At 44.7% G+C, this 19,373-nt stretch overlaps 1 protein-coding gene across 1 annotated transcript in view; it reads right to left on the reverse strand.

Moving 5' to 3' along the window:
- SEC24A (SEC24 homolog A, COPII coat complex component) overlaps window positions 1-19,373 on the reverse strand; it is a 321,040-nt gene that overhangs the window by 137,025 nt on the left and 164,642 nt on the right. Inside the window, 1 exon segment of the mRNA XM_040344770.1 lies at window positions 1,073-1,257. Coding sequence (XP_040200704.1) covers window positions 1,073-1,257 — 185 coding nt within the window.

Genomic DNA, 19,373 nt, shown 5'->3' on the forward strand with positions numbered 1-19,373 from the left:
CAGTGTTTGTAGCTGCTGACTTTTAAAAAAAAAAAAAAAAAAAATTCCCAGCTGGACCTCCGTTTTAAGTTGCTGTGCTATTAAACTTTTAGGGCTCATTTAATTTTGCTTCTAATTTAGCACACATTAAAATCGCCTATGGCTTTAACATGCTTTAAATGAAGCTTGGATAATGCCCTGTGTGAGTGTGTTGATTTTCAAATTTGTTTTAAAGGGGCTCAGTAGAATCCCAGCTCATTAGTACCTTCATTTAGCATATCGCCCACTCAGTGGTAACCCCCAGCTTTGCTGATCCTCCTCTCTCTATGGTCCCTGCTCACCTCCCGCTATATTGCTCCCACGCTGCACATCACGTGTGACATTGTTTTTCCTGCTCCTGTCCCACAGCTCTGCTGATCCTCTGCTGCTTTAATGTTTACATGCTGCACCCCACATGTGTGTGTGTAAATTTATATATATATATATATATATATATATATATATATATATATATATATAAATTTACACACACACACACACACACACACACACACATATATATACACACACACACACACACACACACAAACTGGAAGTAGCTGCTGATGTCTGTTTGGTTCGTTTGTTGGTTTACCATTGCATCCTGGAATATCTCATACCTGCAAAACCTACAAAACAAATTGAAGCTAAAGCTGAATAAAAGCCTCTCAAAAGCTGCAGGTGCTGTAAGCAATTTTTGTCAGAGGACTTCTATGGAGGCTTTGAAGATGCTTTGAAGCACCAAGGCAGACAATGGGTATATTTTTTGAACCAAAGCAAACCAAAAATGTAAACAGGATTGTAAGCTTTCCATTTAATTTATTGACAGGAGTATGACTGGCATTCAGAGTGCTTTAAAAAAAAAAAAAGTGTCCATCAACACATTTTGAAGTGTAAACAAGCCCTTACAAATCAGATTTATAAACCGTATTAGATCATCTTTTCCAATCAATCAAGTAATCTGTAGGTCTTTGGGGTTTTGGTAAACATCAATTGATTTAAGAACCTGTATTACATTTTTTATCAAAAACATTTAAAATTAAATAAACCTTACTCTGGACTACAATTAAGTTTCCGAATATCTTCCTGTAGACAGGGTGTAGGGGCCTTTACTGGAGCTGGTGGCAATATGTTCCTCTCTTGGAGAAGGTTCACGGCTCGTAGCTCATCCAATTGCTGTGCTTGATGAAGACTCAGACCTCCCACCGATGATACCAAATTATTCATCCCCATGTTAGGCTGTAAGTGAACAAAACTGGTATATAAATAATGTCCACAGAACTATGAGCAATTACAGCAATAATTCATATGTTAATGTCACAAAATTCACCTGTCATGTAGGGCCGAAACAACTAATCGATTATGAAATTTATCGAATACAATTTTCATAATCGATTAATCGGCCAGTAACATAATGGGGTTAAAACAACTACAATTAGCCCTTTATAGTACAAAAAAAGCTAATTGCTACTGTAAATATTACTTTCACTGTCCCACAGTAAAAAAAAAATGAACCTCTTACGGTAGCGATTATTTGCTCTTTTTGTACTTATTTTAGTTTTTTTTAACCCCATTATGTTACTAAATATCTCAGGCCTGGGTTCTCACCTTTTTTGGTGCTTTTTGCAGAAACACACTACAGTTCATTTACATTGTTTCCTATGGGACACGTTGACATCCATGTTTTTTTCAGCTGCTGCATATTTGGAAAGGACTTAACGCAAAGCGGTGCTATTTTGTATTTTTGGTTCAATATACTTCAATGGAGGAGCTGCAGAAAAGCATGTAATGTGTTTTTGCGGCAATTTGTGTTTTGTAATCTGCCCAACAAAGTGGCCCAAAAAAATTTAAAATGTCTTTTTCTTTTTTTTTATTATTTTAAGGCTATTATCCGATGAATCAAAATAATAAATCGGCCAACTAATCGATTATGAAAATAATCGTTAGTTGCAGCCCTACTGTCATGTAACCATTTTTTCCTAAGGGGTGCGTGGGGGAGTGTTAAAAGCAGAATTGTGGGCAAAATCAAAAATGACATGCATACTGCACTCTGCATTAACACAGATGTTTTTTTGAGACACCTATAACCGTCTTATTTCCTGTTAACCCTTCCAGTATTGTTTTCAACTTTCTGTAACAGGGTGACAATGGTGTTCACTCTTCAGTTAATGCACGAAGCAAAATTGTCACCCTGTAGACAGCAATGAAAAAAAAAAGAGATTTTTAATACAGCTTACCTGTAAAATCTTTTTCTTGGAGTACATCACGGGACACAGAGCGGCATTCATTACTATATGGGTTATATGGAGTACCTTCAGGTGTAGACACTGGCAATCTTCAAACAGGAAATGCCCCTCCCTATATAACCCCCTCCCATAGGAGGAGTACCTCAGTTTTGTAGCAAGCAGTATGCCTCCCAAAATGGTCCTCAAAAGAGGGGTGGGAGCTCTGTGTCCCGTGATGTACTCCAAGAAAAAGATTTTACAGGTAAGCTGTATTAAAAATCTCTTTTTCTTTATCGTTACATCACGGGACACAGAGCGGCATTCATTACTATATGGGATGTCCCAAAGCAATGCTTACAATGAGGGGAGGGAGAACATCTCCAAGACAAAAGGATTTAATTTAGAGATATACTCAAATCATAATAAATCCAACTTATTTGAGAAAAATAATCTTAAATTTTAAATTTAACTCAAAAAAAGAGGAGCCCCCGGAATCCGAGGGTCTCAAACTGCAGCCTGCAGCACTGCCTGCCCGAAGGCAGTATCAGTATTCCTTCTTACGTCCAACTTGTAGAATTTTGTAAATGTGTGGACAGAAGACCAGGTTGCCGCCTTGCAAACTTGAGCCATAGAGATCTGGTGGTGCGCTGCCCAGGAGGCGCCCATGGCTCTAGTAGAATGAGCCCTTAATGATACTGGAGGAGGCAACCCTTTCAAGCCGTAGGCCTGAGTGATCAATTGCTTAATCCACCTAGAAATGGTGGACTTTGCAGCTGCCTGCCCCTTCTTGGGCCCATCCGGTAGAATAAACAGGACATCTGTTTTCCGGATCTTCTCTGTAGCTTTAAGATAGGCCTTCATGGCCCTGACAATATCCAAGGTATGCAGCAACCCTTCCTTTCTGGAAGTAGGTTTAGGGAAGAAGGATGGTAATACCAAATCCTGGTTCAAATGAAAACTGGATATGACCTTCGGTAAGAAGGAAGGATGAGGGCGGAGAACGACCTTGTCCTTATGAAATATAAGATATGGTTCCTTACAGGATAAGGCTGCCAGTTCCGAAACTCTTCTTGCGGAAACTATGGCAACCAAAAACACCAACTTCCTTGTCAGTAGAACCAAAGGAACTTCAGCCAACGGCTCAAACGGTTGTTTCTGTAAACTCGACAGAACAAGATTTAAATCCCACGGACAAAGCGGGGATTTAACTGGAGGTTTAATACGTAAGACCCCTTGAAGGAAGGTCTTAACCAGCGAGTGGGTGGCCAGTGGCCGCTGAAACCACACTGACAGGGCAGAAATCTGTCCTTTGATTGTGCTTAATGCCAATCCTTTATCCACTCCTAGCTGGAGAAAACTTAAAACTCTATCTATGGTGAACTTGCGAGGAAGCCATAGCTTGGACTCGCACCAGCCTATATAGGCCTTCCAGACCCTGTGATAAATCACCCTAGAGACCGGTTTCCTGGCTCTGATTAGGGTAGAGATTACCTTCTGAGACAGACCTCTACCCCTGAGAATCAAGGATTCAGCTTCCAGGCCGTCAAATTTAGATGCCGTAAGGCAGGGTGGAGGATCGGACCTTGCGATAGCAGGTCTGGCCTTAGAGGCAGAGTCCAAGGGTTTCCCACTACCATCCTTAGGATTAGTGAGTACCAAGCCCTTCTGGGCCATGCTGGAGCTACCAGGATAACTGGTATGTGCTCCACCCGGATCCTGCGCAGCAGGCGGGGTAGTAACTGGAGCGGGGGAAACGCATAAAGAAGCTTGAACTGATGCCAAGGGCAAACCAGAGCATCGGTTCCGCAGGCCATCGGATCCCTTGAGCGGGACATGAACCTGTCTAGCTTCTTGTTGAGTCTCGATGCCATGATATCCACGTCCGGCACTCCCCATCTTTGGCAGAGTGCTTGAAAGACTTGTGGATGCAGAGACCATTCCCCCGGCCATAGAGTCTGGCGGCTTAAGAAGTCCGCCTGAAAGTTGTCCACTCCGGGAATGAATACTGCCGATATGCAGGGCACATGAGCCTCTGCCCATAAGAGAATCAAGCTCACTTCTCTCTGAGCGGCCTGACTCCTGGTCCCCCCTTGGTGATTTATGTATGCCACTGCCGTGGCATTGTCTGATTGAATTCTCACCGGGAGCCCCTGCAATTTCGACGTCCAAGCCCTGAGGGCTAGTCGAACAGCTCTGAGCTCCAAGATGTTGATGGGTAAAAGCTTCTCTGGCTTTGCCCAAATACCTTGGCGAGTGGAACCATCCACAATCGCTCCCCAGCCCGTCAGGCTGGCGTCTGTGGTCACTATCTTCCAAGCCACTGGGCTGAAAGATTTTCCCTTCAGTAGATTCTGAGGGTCTAACCACCAACACAGACTTTGCCGGACTCTTGATGAGAGAGGCAACGGGATATCCAAGGCCTGTGGCCTTCTGCTCCATGCTGACAGGATGGCTGCCTGCAGGATGCGAGTGTGGCTCTGGGCGTATGGCACCGCCTCGAAAGTAGCCACCATCTTGCCTAGTAATCTCATACATAGGCGAATAGTCGGTTTTTTCTTGCTTAGAACCAGTAGGATTAATTCCTTGATGGCTTTGACCTTCCTCAGAGGTAGGAACACCCCTTGTTGTTCCGTGTCTAATCTCATGCCGAGATATTCCAACTGCCTTGTGGGCTGGAATGTTGACTTTTCTTGATTTAGGACCCAGCCGAACCTCTCGAGGTATTGGACCGTGAGGGCCACTGCTCGTTCCAAGCCGGGAGATGAGTGGTCTATGACTAGGAGGTCGTCCAGGTATGCTAGGATCGTGACCCCTTGGATCCTTAGCTTGGCTAGGATTGGAGCTAGAACCTTCGTGAACACCCGGGGGGCCGTAGCCAACCCGAAGGGAAGCGCCACGAATTGGAAATGACGCGAAGCCACCATAAAGCGTAGATATCTTTGATGTGGCTGATAAATTGGAACATGAAGGTAGGCATCCTTTATGTCTATGGACGCCATGAAGTCGTCCTTTTGGAGTGTGGCAGCTGCTGACCGCACGGATTCCATCCGAAATGAGCGGACCCTTAAGTATGCATTTACCATCTTTAGGTCCAAAATTGGCCTGACATCTCCATTGGGCTTTAGGATGATGAATAGGTTGGAGTAGAAACCCAGCCCCTGTTCCAGGACTGGTACCTCTACTATTACTTCCTGGGAAAGTAGATGATCTAGAGCCGACCTTAATGCGGCTCTTTTCTCCAGATCGTTTGGAATCCTCGACTCCTGGAAATGAGGAGGAGGAAACCCTAGGAACTCTAGCTTGTAGCCTGTGGCCACGGAAGACCGTACCCACTCGTCGGGAATGTTGGCTTCCCAAATCTCCGAAAAGAGTCGCAGCCTTCCCCCCACCTTCGTGGGTGGGGGCGCCCCTTCATGAGGTAGACTTGGGGGCTGGTTTTGCTGGCTTGCGAAACCACTGCCTCTTGCCCCTAACAGCCTGTCCTCGTGATCTGCTGTTGAAGCCGAAGTTTGTTCTTGCAGGAGGCCGTCGATACTGCTTGGCATTAGAGGGCCCCTGCCCAGGGGAGGACTGTCGTTTAAACGCAGGTCCCTGAACCCTCTTCTTAGTTGGCAAGAGAGTACTCTTGCCGCTTGAAATGGTCTGAATGTATTTATCTAAGTCCTCTCCGAAGAGCCGTCCTCCATGGAAGGGAAACCCTGCCAGGAGCTTCTTGCATGGGGGCTCAGCCTCCCAGCTTTTTAACCATAAGAGTCTTCTCATATGGATAAGGGATAATGATAAACGTGACGCTTGTTGGATAGAATCCTTGATTGCGTCTACCGTAAAACATATGGCCTTAGGGACATCCGAAAATTCTTCTGCCTGCTCGGCAGGAATAAGTTCAAGCATTTGCTTAAATTGATCCGATAAAGCTTGAGCGACTCCAATCGCAGCCACGGCTGGCTGTACTACTGCCCCTGCAGAAGTGAAGGAGTTCTTAAGTAGGGCTTCCAAGCGTCTATCAACTGGATCTTTGAAAACCTGTACGTTTTCTACAGGACATGTTAACGATTTGTTAACACATGAGATGGCTGCGTCTACTGCAGGAGAAGCCCATCTCTTGGAAAACTTTTCTTCCATAGGATATAAGACAGAAAATTTCTTAGGTGGAAAGAAAACCTTGTCTGGTTTGTTCCACTCTTGGAACAAGACTTCCTCCAATAGAGGATGGATCGGAAACACAGCACTGCTTTGAGGCGCCCTCAGTGAGCCCAAAGCTGAAACCGTGGATACCTGGAGATCTGGTACAGGTAGGTTGAATGCCTTATGGACCAAGTCCGTCAAGCCCTGAATCCACCAGCTCTCCCTCAGGGAGACTGCCCCAGACTCCTCTGTATCCGGATCTTCGATCCCTGAACCTACCTGGTCTCTGTCCAAGAGGTCCAATTCCCCAGAGGAAAGGACCTCCTCTTCCGAGGGTCCGCGCACGGGTGACGGAGATCTATTCCGCTTACTACCCCGCATGGCTGCGGCTATCATTTCTCCCATGCTTCTCCGCATCTCATTTAAAGAGGCGAGTAACACCTCCTCCGTGACCACCTTAGGGTTGGGTTGACTCGCGTCAGCTCTAGCCCCAGACCCCGATGGCCCAAAGGCTCCCTGTGGGGAAAGCAGCGGCATAGCTCTATCCGAGACCTCAGATTCTGCGGGGGAATCCCCACCTTTTGTACCCTCTGCTCTTGATGCCATGGTACAATACCGAGGTACACCTGCTACTTATTGGTACCTGGGACTTATAATAGTTAAATGCCCAAACACCTGTTTGGGGAATAAAAAATGTTTCCTCTACCCTAGATGACACCTTCTTTTTTTTTTTTTTTTTTCAATCTAGGCAAGAAAAAACATTCTATCCCCCTGAGTAGTATTGCCAAAGAAAAGACTATGAGATGGAAAAGAAAACCAGCCTATTCCTAGGCTAAACCACAATCTTCTGAAGACTGTAGTATTCTTTCTGGCCACTGTGTGTCCTCAGCGCCCCGTGCTTCACTCCAGTCCTTCCTCCCTTAAGCCAGAGAAATGAATGAGCTGTGGCATCTAAGGAAGGGCCGCCCCTTCCTTTAAACCACTGACCCGCCCTTCCCCCCCAGCTAAAACGGCGCCATAACACGTGCACGCGCACCGCGCGCGCGCCCGCCGACGGGGGGGGGGGGTTGGGAGGAAGGGCCTCTCTGTTCCTGCAGCCGCAGGCCTGGAACACACGAGGAGGTCAGCGTTTTGCCTGCCTTGCAGGCATGAGGGAGAGGACTGGATAGAGCATCGCCTGGAGGCTTGCAGGTAAGCATAGCTCTCTGACACACACATACACTTGTACATAAAAGGCCCCACTCACAGCTTTTGCAACACTACCAGGGAGGTCACTTTTTATGGGGAAATATAACATATAGAGCCATCCTATCTTCATGATATGTGACTGGTTTGCCAGATGCAATGCATAACCTTTAGGCATGTCCCCTGTGACCTCCCAGAAAAAACTTGCTAAGAGCCAAGCCCCGCAGGTTTTTTCCCCTTACTTACCTGCTCCATGCCGCAGGACTTTGCCAAGCAAGAGGTCCAATCTTCCCCCATCTCCGTGGGGATGTCTAGACCTTCAGGCCCTGGGAACCTTCTTCTTCCATGAAGGATCCACTGTCCTGGGCCCATACAGCACCCTGGCAAACAGAAAACATTAGGCGCCCCAAAGGTTTTCTAAGTTCTGGGCCCAGGGTCCAGCTCTCTTAAAAAGAAAGCATTATGGGCTATACCCCAAGGGTTTGGGGTCCGGTTACTGACCACTTTAGCGCGCAGGCTTTTTTGGACAGAACCGGTAGCTCACCTAATCCCAAGGATGCGGAGGCAAGCTAAACCATGACTAACACCTAAGACACTGGCGTAAAAACTGAGGTACTCCTCCTATGGGAGGGGGTTATATAGGGAGGGGCATTTCCTGTTTGAAGATTGCCAGTGTCTACACCTGAAGGTACTCCATATAACCCATATAGTAATGAATGCCGCTCTGTGTCCCGTGATGTAACGATAAAGAAAAAGTAAAGATTCAAGCAGCACCGGAACAGTGAAAAAAAAAAAAAAAAAGACAATATTTGGAGAGCTCACTGGCTCAGGTTCAGCTACTCATTCACGAAGCCCCAGACCAAATAAGAGTCCTAATTAGTCGATTGCATTAAAAAAAAAAAAAAAAAAAAGTGTCCAGCGACACATTTTGGAGTGTAAACAAGCCCTTACAAATCAGATTTATAAACAGTATTAGATCATCTTTTCCAATCAATCAAGTAATCTGTAGGTCTTTTTATAACAGCTTACCTGTTAAATCCTTTTCTTGGAGTACATCACGGGACACAGAGTCTAGTAACCACTTGGGTTATATTCCACCTTCAGGTGCTGGACACTGGTGTAATCAATTAGACAGGAAGTTTCCTATCTATATAATCCCTACCATACTGGGAGCACCTCAGTTTTTGTAGCAAAGCATTTTACAGATAAGCGGTTATAAAAATCCTATTTTCTTTATCGTACATCACGGGACACAGAGTCTAGTAATTACTAAGTGGGATGTTCCAAAGCATGAAGCGCTTACTATCCTTGTAGGGTGCACTACAGAGGGAAACCTACTCTTTAAACCACAAGCCTGAATAATAACCTGATGAATTCACATTAAAAACAGTTGATTTAGACGCTGCCTGCCCTTTCCTGGGGCCTCCTGGTAACGCAACAACATCCGTTTTCCGTATCTGAGCAGCCGCTTCAGATAGGCCTGGACTTTTCTTACTCCAACGAGAGAGTGTAACCATTTTAATAGCCGATCTGAACACTGCCTGCCCATTTCTAGGGTCTTCTGGCAGCACAACAAAACGTCAGTTTCCTATATCTGAAACCTTCAGATTAGATCTTTAACTGCTCTCATCTATATTAAGAGAAAATCAATAACTTTTCCTTCCGCGGAACAAGGTTCTGGAAAAAAGGAAGGCAAGAATATCTTGATTCAAATGAAAACTAGATCCTTCTAGGAAATAAGGCTGGGTGAGGATTTAACATCACCCTACTCTTAAGAATAAATAAGTATGGCTCCATACAAAGCAAGTTGCCAATACTGAAACTCTTGCGGAGGCTACCGCAACCAAGAACACCAATTCCCTTGTTGGAAGGATGAAGGGAAATATGGTACATCAGCCCAAGGTGCTGACCTTGTAAGCTGACAAAACTAGACTCAATCCCCCCCCGAGCACAAGGGCAACCTAATTGGCGGACTTATACACATTACCCCTTGTATAAAAGGCCTGGATCAAAGAGTGCGAAGAAATCGACCTTTGAAAATACTGACAAGGCCGAGATTGGATCCTTGATGGAACTTAACATTAGCTCCATCTCCTTTCCTAATGTAGGAAGGCAAGAATTTTACCTATGACATACTTCCAAGGATGCCACCCCTTGGTTTCACACCAGGAACATGGGCCTTCCAGATCCTATGATACATGGTCCTGGAGGCCAGCTCTCCTGTATGAATCAAGGTAAATTTGCCGCTCATTTTGAAAGCTCCGATCCTCAAGAATGTGGGCTATAACGGCCAGACCATAATTCCCATGTTTGCAAGACGGGATGTAATACCCCCTTGCAAAGTAGGCCTGGACAAGATGTAAGGGACCCTGGGTCCTCTACTACCACCCATACGATTCCTGCACAGTAAGGTCGCCTGGGTTATACTGGAGAAATTAGGCCGGCTTCCGTTCCCCTCTGATGTTGCATAGAAGCCACGGAAGTCGTGGCACTGGGGGAGAGAACGCATAAACCAGTGACAACTGGTCCCACAGGGTCACTAACGCATCTGTCCCGCATGCGAGTGGATCCCTTGTCTTAGACACAAAGCTGTCCAACTTCTTGTTGAACCTGGACGCCAATACATTTTATGTACAGGGTACCCCTTCTCTGGCATTTGGTCAGAAAAAAAAGTCGGTGTAGACGTCATTCTCCCAGGAACAATTGTTGACGGATCCAGAGAACCGCCTGCCAATTCTGTATTCCATGAAATGAAGATAGTCGATAGGCAAGGCACAAGCTCCTCTACCCAAGCCAGAACATGGTTTACTTCCCTCTGGCTGCGTGACTTCTAGTGCCTCCTTGGTAAACAAAGTAAATCACTGGTGTGGCATTGTCGGATTGTACTCTGACAGAACAATCCTGCAACCTAAACGTCCAGGCCCTTAAGCCAGACGCTCCATCCGTAGCTCAAGAATGCTGACGGAAAAGGCTCACTTGGAGCTTGACCACTTCTCCTGGGCAGTAGTCTTCCAGGCCTGGCCTCCATCCCTAGAGGCCAGCCTTCGTAAGCCGCCACCACCCAGGTAACGGGCATAAAGGATCTTCCTTTCTGACAATCTTTTGGTTAAGAACCAACTGAAACTCCAGCGTATCCCTGGGACCAGACTCTTAGGGCAAAACTAGGTTAGGATCTACTCGTTCCAGGCAGACAAAATAATGTTTATATCAGCCTTGAATGAAACTGAGCACTGCTTTGAATGAAGCCCCCCCCATCTTCCCTAGAAACTTAAGCAAAAGGCAAACGTAAGCAACTGTTCCTTGCCATGACCACATAGACCAGCTTTCTCATAGCACCAATTTTGTCTGAGGCAAAAAACACATTTTTGGGCTGTGTCCCAAACATTCCAAGCTTCTTACCAAACAAAATAATGTACCTTTAGACTGGGATCCTAACCCAGGAGTTCCAGATACTTGACCATGCTGGACACACTTATGTCCAGCCATGCTACTGACTGAGCTATCAGCAGCAGTTTGCCTCGGTATGCCATTACTGCTATACCCTGGGCCTTTAGACCTGCTAGAGGCGGGACCTAGCACCCTGTCAACCCGAGCACGGTGGCTAACCCAAAGGGCAAGACCACCAACTGGAGAAGGTGCTGTTCCCCTGCGAAACGCAGACCTCTGCAGTCCCATGTAAATAAACACATACAATACGCAAATGGCTCCCCATATGTGTATGTGGCAAGTGTTAAAGCCATATGCCTCTATGGAAACGTGTGTGCATGGAAGCATGAATTCAAACAAATATGTTTTAGGCAAAACATAAAAAAGGGCGCGCTGTATACATGCATACATATAGCATGCGTGCCATTGAACGGGCATCTTGCAAGCAAGCATGCGTTATGAACATGTTATGCAATATTGCACAACATGTACCGATGCAGACACATATTCCTATGTGAACACAAGGAATCCTGTATAATTAAGGAAACTTAAATTATCATGCCTCATTATGCAACCATGCGAAATCTAAGCAAACATGCAACTTTAAGCAATCATGGATCGAAACATGTAAGCATCACGCTTATCAGCGATGAAGCAGGACTGACCATCTTTTCAGCCACCTGATTATATCTTTACTGGGGGCCTTTTCTCCCAACTTGAGAATTTATTTATACTGCAGCATACATCACTGCATGGACATTACCTTGAGACATACAGCAAGTATTTGAAACTGCATGCTGACTTCTTATTGCCTATCTACACTGCCATCTACTGGCATTTAAAGACATTACAGAGGCATCTATTCACCCTGGAACCCAACCCTCTGGTTTTTGTATGCAGAGGACCTGAATTGAGAGCGCACTTCCTATCCTAATGCTGGAGGAACTTGCAAAAACGCTGGCTTCTGTAACCAGAGGAATTTCTGAAATCTATATTTTCCAAGGGTGGTAAGATCTAAGCAATAAGCAGTCTCTGATATTGTGATCTTGTTTTTCAGCTGTACCGAAGTATGGTACATCTTGCTGATTGCAGCCTCTACAGCAATCCTTGCTTGGTTCAAACAGATCCTACTATATGGTAATCACACCTATCACTGCCAAACTAGCAGTGTTTCCAATGACTCACTTGCTGCTGTCTACCATTGAATTGTAGTTTATTCTACTTCATCTCCATGTGGAATTAGTCCTCTATGAACTGGTGATAGAATTGATTGGAACTGTACCTAGCTTCACAGATTTTTTGCGGCTATATTATCCTCAATCTAGCCCTGCGATTTATATATTCTTTATCATGCCCCAGTTCTTTGATTCCTGCAGGTGTATGTAAGCTGTGTGTATGGTTGTGGTGGCCACTCGTCCTTGTTTAGACTAACGTCTAATTTTACTAGTGCTGTGGAGATACTGGCACTTCTTGTGTTATTAATGTGTTTTTATGTGGATAATTAATAAATTGCAGTCATATTTATCCGTATTCCTTTCTGACCAATTCTTTTTCTCTCCCATTTTTTGATATGCATCCTTATGTGATTCAGCATTTTCCATGCGATCAAACATCTTATGCATTTAAAGCACTACTGTGCGGACAAGTACCCTTGTGTGACCAAGGACGCTTTGTGATCAAGCACCCCTGTGCGATCCGGCATCTTTATGCAATCAAGCATTTGTATGCGATTTTAGGCATTTCTGTGAAAACAAGCCTCTCCGTGCGACTTAAACACTTTAAAGTGACCAAGCACCCTCATGCGACTATGTAAAAACATGTAAACCCATACAAACAGAAACATGCATCTTTATGTGATCAACAATAAACATGTTCTGTTATTTGTTTTTACCCCACATGCATTTTGAACATTCCAAACTTATGTATTTTATGCAAACATGTGGACTGGTAAAGAGGAAGTTGTCCTCTTCAGACGCGTGCTTCCGCAATCATGCAATATAGCTGTTGTGCGTTAGCAATGTGCACCAGCAACTGTGCATCCCACAGTTGTGCGTTTGGCTAGCCCGAAGCCAGCACCAGGATGAGGACCCTGTGGAGGTTTTTCTAGCAACCTATAGGATTTTTTACTTATTTTTTTAAACCCCCAAGGAGGAGACAGAGGCTTTGGCCGTCTAGGCTGAGGGCAAGTTATATGCAGTATCTTGTAATAACTTGTAAAGCTTCTGATACCTCTGCCTCGCTAGACTGCACATGTTCCCTGTCCTCTGATGGTGAACTTTCATCCTCAGGTCTTTTAATCCTTTTGTTTGAGGATTTAGAGCAGGGAAAGGGGCACACCCCGGTTTCTGCTTCTTGTGAGGATGCTGCAAATATAGCAATTAACCTCTTATAGACAAACAAATGCAATGCAAAAAACGTCCAGACATATGCAGAGTGGCTGCAATGTTGGGGAAGGCTGCAATGCCCGACAGGGCCGATGGCTCAACCTGTGGGCTGCCTCGAGTCTCTACAGGGGAGGATGATATCATGCAGGCATGATAAGGGCCACCAGATTCAGATGGCGAAACCCTGGTGCCCTTTTATATTCCTGCCCCTGAACCTTTTCTACAGGGAGACAAAAGTCCTAAGCTAAAAGCAGAGGAACTTAACACAGGTGCATCAACAGCTGAACTTAGTCTAGCAAAAAACAATGCCTGCTAATCTGCACAGCTAGATGCTGAGTAGGCATCTTAGGTATGTCTGTATCCAACACACAAGGTGCTTACGTGCCCCAAGCTTCTGTGTCCCTCTGGCTTTACAGAGCTCTGACGTCTGGGCCTATAAAAGCGTGCCCCCCCCCCCCTCGCGCACGTAGAGAAATGGTTGAGGCAGGGGGAGAGAGAGATCCCCCAAGGAGCGCCGTGGACCCGGACTACGAGGGACTCTCCCACACAACTGTGGCAGAGCCTGAAGCAGAGGAAGTGAGCCGCTCAACAGACCGGCTAACACTGAGCTTTCGTTCCTGTAAAGCATGGTAAGAGAAACACCAGGTATGTCTCTTTACTGCCGCTAGTGGAGGAAAACAGATAAGACATGCAGCTACTCATGGAAGACAATCCTTAAAGGGTCACTAAAGGAAAAAAAAATTTTCGCTGAAATGACTGTTTACAGGGTATAGAGACATAATAGTTAACTGATTCCTTTTAAAAATGATTAAAAATTGATAAAAACCAATCATATAATGTGCCTGCAGTTTAGTTTTGTTTTTGCTGTTGTTTCCTGGTTCTCTAATGTACAGAGCCAGAGAGCCAATAGAGGGCAGTGATGGATTGTAAAACTAAACTGGATTGGTGCCGAGGAGCTTTAGACACACAGTAATCACACCTCCTTGATTAGTGACGGAAATCTCCCAGTACTGTGGTTATCAGGAAACAGACAACCAGGAAGTGTCCAGAACAGAGAGGAATTACAGCAACATCAAAGCAAAAACGAACAATGAGGACATGAAACCAGGACTGCAGTAAGGTAAAGGAAGTTATTTAGCTAAAAAAAAAAAATGTTTCCTTCAGTGACCCTTTAACCACTTCCTTACCGCGTCATTGTGAAATGACGGCGGCAGGAACCCCTCCTCGATCCAGGAGGACGTCATGTGACGTCCTGGGCTTTGCGGGTGGATATCTGAATGATGCCTACAGCTAGAGGCATCATTCAGATATCCTTCTCTCCTGCCGGCGATTCTGCACAACGTAAGAACGATCATAGCGGCGATTCCGCCGCTAGATCGTTCTTACAGGCGGCGGGAGGGGACATCCCCCCCCCCCCTCCCGCCGCCATCCGGTGCTTCTCCGGGCTCTCCCGTGCCATCGGGGGCCCGGAGAACGAATCGTCCGGCGCTGGCAGGAAGCATAGAGATGACTGGTGACCAGATGGTCACCAGTCATCTCTATGACCGTCGGAGGACCTGGGCGCGATGTGATGACGTCACGCCCGGGTCCCCGTAAGTAAACAAAGCCGCAATTGCGGCTGCTAAGCAACAGCAAGCATGAGATCGGTGAATTTTTTTTCACCGATTTCATGCTTTCCAGCCTGGAGGAGAGATGTGGGGTCCTATTGACCCTGCATCTCTCCATAAAGAGGACCTGTCACACACATTCCTATTACAAGGGATGTTTACATTCCTTGTAATAGGAATAAAAGTTATAATAAAAAAAAAAAAATAAAAAAAAAAAAAAGTGTAAAAAAAGAAATAAATATGTAAAAAAAAAAATAAATAAAAAAGATATTTTTTTTAACGCCCCTGTCCCCAGTAGCTCGCGCGCAGAAGCGAACGCACACGCAAGTCCCGCCGACATATGTAAACGCCGTTTAAACCACATATGTGAGGTATCGCCGCGTGCGTTAGAGTGCCAGCAACAATTCTAGCACTAGATCTCCTCTGTAAATCTAAACTGGTAACCTGTAAAAAATTTCAAAGCGTTGCCTATGGAGATTTTTAAGTACCGAAGTTTGGCGCAATTCCATGAGTGTGCGCAATTTTAAAGCATGACATGTTAGGTATCTATTTACTCGGTGTAACATCATATTTCATATTTTACAAAAAAATTGGGCTAACTTTACTGTTTTGTTATTTTTTTAATTCATGAAACAATTTTTTTCCAAAAAAAAGGCGTTTGAAAAATTATTGCGCAAATAGCGTGCAAGATAAAACGTTTCAATGACCATCGTTTTATTCCCTAGGGTGTCTGCTAAAAAAAACATATATAATGTTTGGGGGTTCTGCGTAATTTTCTAGCAAAAAAATTATGATTTGTACATGTAGGAAAGAAGTGCCAGAATAGGCCTGGTATGGATGGGTGTATAACTGCCCTGTATGGAAGTGGTTAAGGCATGGGTGCTCAACCTGTGGCTCTCCAGCTGTTGCAAAACTACAAGTCCCATCATGCCTCTGCTTTTGGGAGTCATGCTTGTAACTGTCAGCCTTGCAATGCCTCATGGGACTTGTAGTTCTGCAACAGCTGGAGAGCCACAGGTTGAGCACCCATGCTTTAAGGTATTTAACCTAGGGTTGTCTTCACTTAACTTATCCCCGCTGCAGGATACTGCTGAGCACAGACAGACCCAATCTTCACCCATCACCGTGGGTTAAGTCAACAGACCTTCAAGGACCGGGATCCAAGACAGGGTTTTCCACTCCCCTGGACCTGTAGCGCATCCTGCCAGAAATCTTTTGGTATATGGTTATAGCCAAAGTACTGGAACCCAGGATCCAGCCCTCCCGAAGAGAGGCATTACAGGCAAAAACCTCATGCTTTGGTTAAGAGGCCCCCGGGTACCATTCACTTTGGCCCAAGGCACTTTGGATGGATCTGGTTTTTATGGAGGCCATTTAAATCCAGCATGGATCCCTCCAGTGGAGCTCCTCAGAGCACATCTTCACTCGTGACCAACATCTTAGACACTGGCGAAAAAACTGAGGTGCTCCCAGTATGGGAGGGGTTATATAGGGAGGAAACTTCCTGTCTAATTGATTACACCAGTGTCCAGCACCTGAAGGTGGAATATAACCCACTTAGTAATTACTAGACTCTGTGTCCCATGATGTACGATAAAGAAAAACACGAGTTAATGGTTCTCTGGACCAGGAAGCATTCTTACTCCATTAGGGCTTCAATTAAAAGCATTAATAGACTCAAAATAGGGCTTTCCTGTGTGACTAAGGGAAGGTAAGACTAAGCTAAACACTTAAAAACTGCAAGCAGTTGGGCTCTTTACTGCAGAAGAGACCTGCAATTTTTCGTTTAGCAATAAAAGAAACCTAAGAAGCTGGGTAGAAGATCCCTGAGAAGTAAAATCGGACCATTGAAGGAAAGGAAAGTACCACAGAATTTAGTTATCGTTAATTGCTGAACTGGCAGATTTACTAGCTAGCAGCATCTGCTTGAGCAATCAAGATGAAGACAGAGCAGTCTTAAGGCTCATACACACAGTCAGACATCCAACAAAATTTCCCTTGGATTTTTTTCCTAATTGATTTGTCCGGCCACACCCATAGCATACACACAGTCAGACTTTTCTGCAAACAGTTCTAAAACTTTCCTAACGTCACATGTTTTTTTTTGCTATTTACTGCTCTTTACTGCCACCCTTTGGTTAACTTCTGCTATTGTTTGTTGCTTTTAACATTGGTTCTGAGCATGCGCATTTGCACTTTGCCCAAAAGTCGGTTGGATTGCTGTACACACAGTCAGACAAGGCACCATCGGACTTTTGTTGCCGAAAAGTTGGTCCGTTTGCAGACCCAACTTTTTGTTGGATGAAACCCGAAAAAGTTGGTCCGATGGAGCGTACACACGGTCAGACAAATTAGAAAACTTGCAGATTTTGAAGTTGGTTGGCAAAAAGTGTGACCGTGTGTATGGGGCTTTAGATTGTCTTTTCTAAAGTTAAATATGTCAAACAAATCCCATGATTTTGTCTGACCATCATCCTATCTCTTTTTCTTTAACATTTTCTTCTGCACCTCGTAAATCTCTTATTTGGAGACTTGATAACTCCCTGTAGAGTGATCCGAATAGGATTGCTTCCTTAACTTCCACAATTAAAAATTATTTTAAAGAGAATGATTCTGCTGAAATCCACCCACTTACACTTTGGCTTGCTCATAAGTGTGTGGTTAGGGGTGAACTTATTTCCATGGCTGCAAAAAAAAATAGAGACAGGCAATCATCAATCAAATTGCTTTCCGATAGAATTCACTCTCTTGAAAATAAGCACAAACGAACCTTAGCCGTTAATACATTCCATGAGCTCATTAACGCTAGAGAAGACTTACTTAATGTATTGGGAGAAAAATCTAAACGTAATCTCGCTTTCACACAAAAACTTTTTTATGAATCAGGAAATAAGTCCGGTAGATTACTGGCTAGATCTATCAAATCCCCCAAAACTGCCAATACTATTCACTCTATCACTGATCCTAAAGGTAAAAAAATTTGTATTTCCACGGAAATTGCTAGTTATTTTCGCTCCTTTTACTCCAAATTATATAATTTACCAAACCCCTCGACATCTACTCAGAATATGGACAGGAAAAAATTAATTATTGATTTTCTAAAATAATTTAGCCCTGACCCTATTGATTCGGACACAGCGAACGCTTTAGATAGGCCACTTGAATTGAATGAATCTCTCATTGCCCTTAAACAATTAAAAACTGGTAAATTCCCTGGACCAGACGGCCTTTCTGTGAGCTATTACAAATCCTTTCCTGATTCTCTTATGCCTTACTTCCTAAATTCCTTTAATTCTCTCCCAGATTCCCCTCCTTATAGTAGGGACCTTCTTGAAGCTCACATCTCCATGATACTGAAACCTAATAAGGACATCTCGTTAGTTTCCAACTATAGGCCTATATCCCTTTTAAATGTTGATGTTAAGCTATATGCGAAAATTATTGCTAATTGAATATTGCCATTACTCCCAAACTTAGTGTCCTTGGACCAAGTCGGTTTTGTTCCTGGTAGAGAAGCTAGAGACAACACTCTAAAAGCCATTAGCGTTCACCATTGGTTGACTTCATCACAAACTCCTGTTTTTTTCCTGTCTCTTGACGCAGAGAAGGCGTTCGACAGAGTTGCGTGGGACTACATGACTGAAGCCTTACGAGCTTTGGGATTCCAAGATAGAATGCTCCAGTACATACTTACTCTGTATTCTTCTCCTACTGCTCGAATTAAAATCAACGGGTGCCTGTCGGACGCCTTCTCTGTGTCAAACGGGACACGACAGGGTTGTCCTCGATCACCTATAATCTTTATTCTTATTTTAGAACCCTTTCTCTGCAAGATTCGGAATAATCCTAACATTAACCACTTAAAGACCCGCCTATTGTAAATGTACGTCCTCTTTTTAAACATGGATATCTCAGTAACGGCAGCAGTTGCTGCCACAACTGAGATATCCATGTTTTCAGCGGGCGGCCGTGTACGATAACGGCGGTCTCCGCGGCGGATTCGCCGCGAGATCGCCGTTATCGGTGGCGGGAGAGGGCCCCTCCCGCCGCTTTTCCGCGCCCTCCGCCGCTTACCGGAGCCGGTAGGAAATCGGATGTTGCCGCCTGGAGAGTGAGGACTGTAGTGAGGGCAAGATGGCCCCCACCCGTCCTCATAGCTCTGCTGGGCGGAAGTGACGTCAAAACGTCAGTCCCGCCCAGCCTCTTAAAGAGACAATTTTTTGTCATTTTTTTAAATGACAAATTTTCCTTTTTTTTTTTTTTTTTTTTGCATTTAAGCCTAAATATGAGATCTGAGGTCTTTTTGACCCCAGATCTCATATTTAAGAGGACCTGTCATGCTTTTTTCTATTACAAGGGATGTTTACATTCCTTGTAATAGAAATAAAAGTGATCATTTTTTT

Source organism: Rana temporaria, chromosome 3 (genome assembly GCF_905171775.1).
Source record: "Rana temporaria chromosome 3, aRanTem1.1, whole genome shotgun sequence".
NCBI lineage: Eukaryota > Metazoa > Chordata > Amphibia > Anura > Ranidae > Rana > Rana temporaria.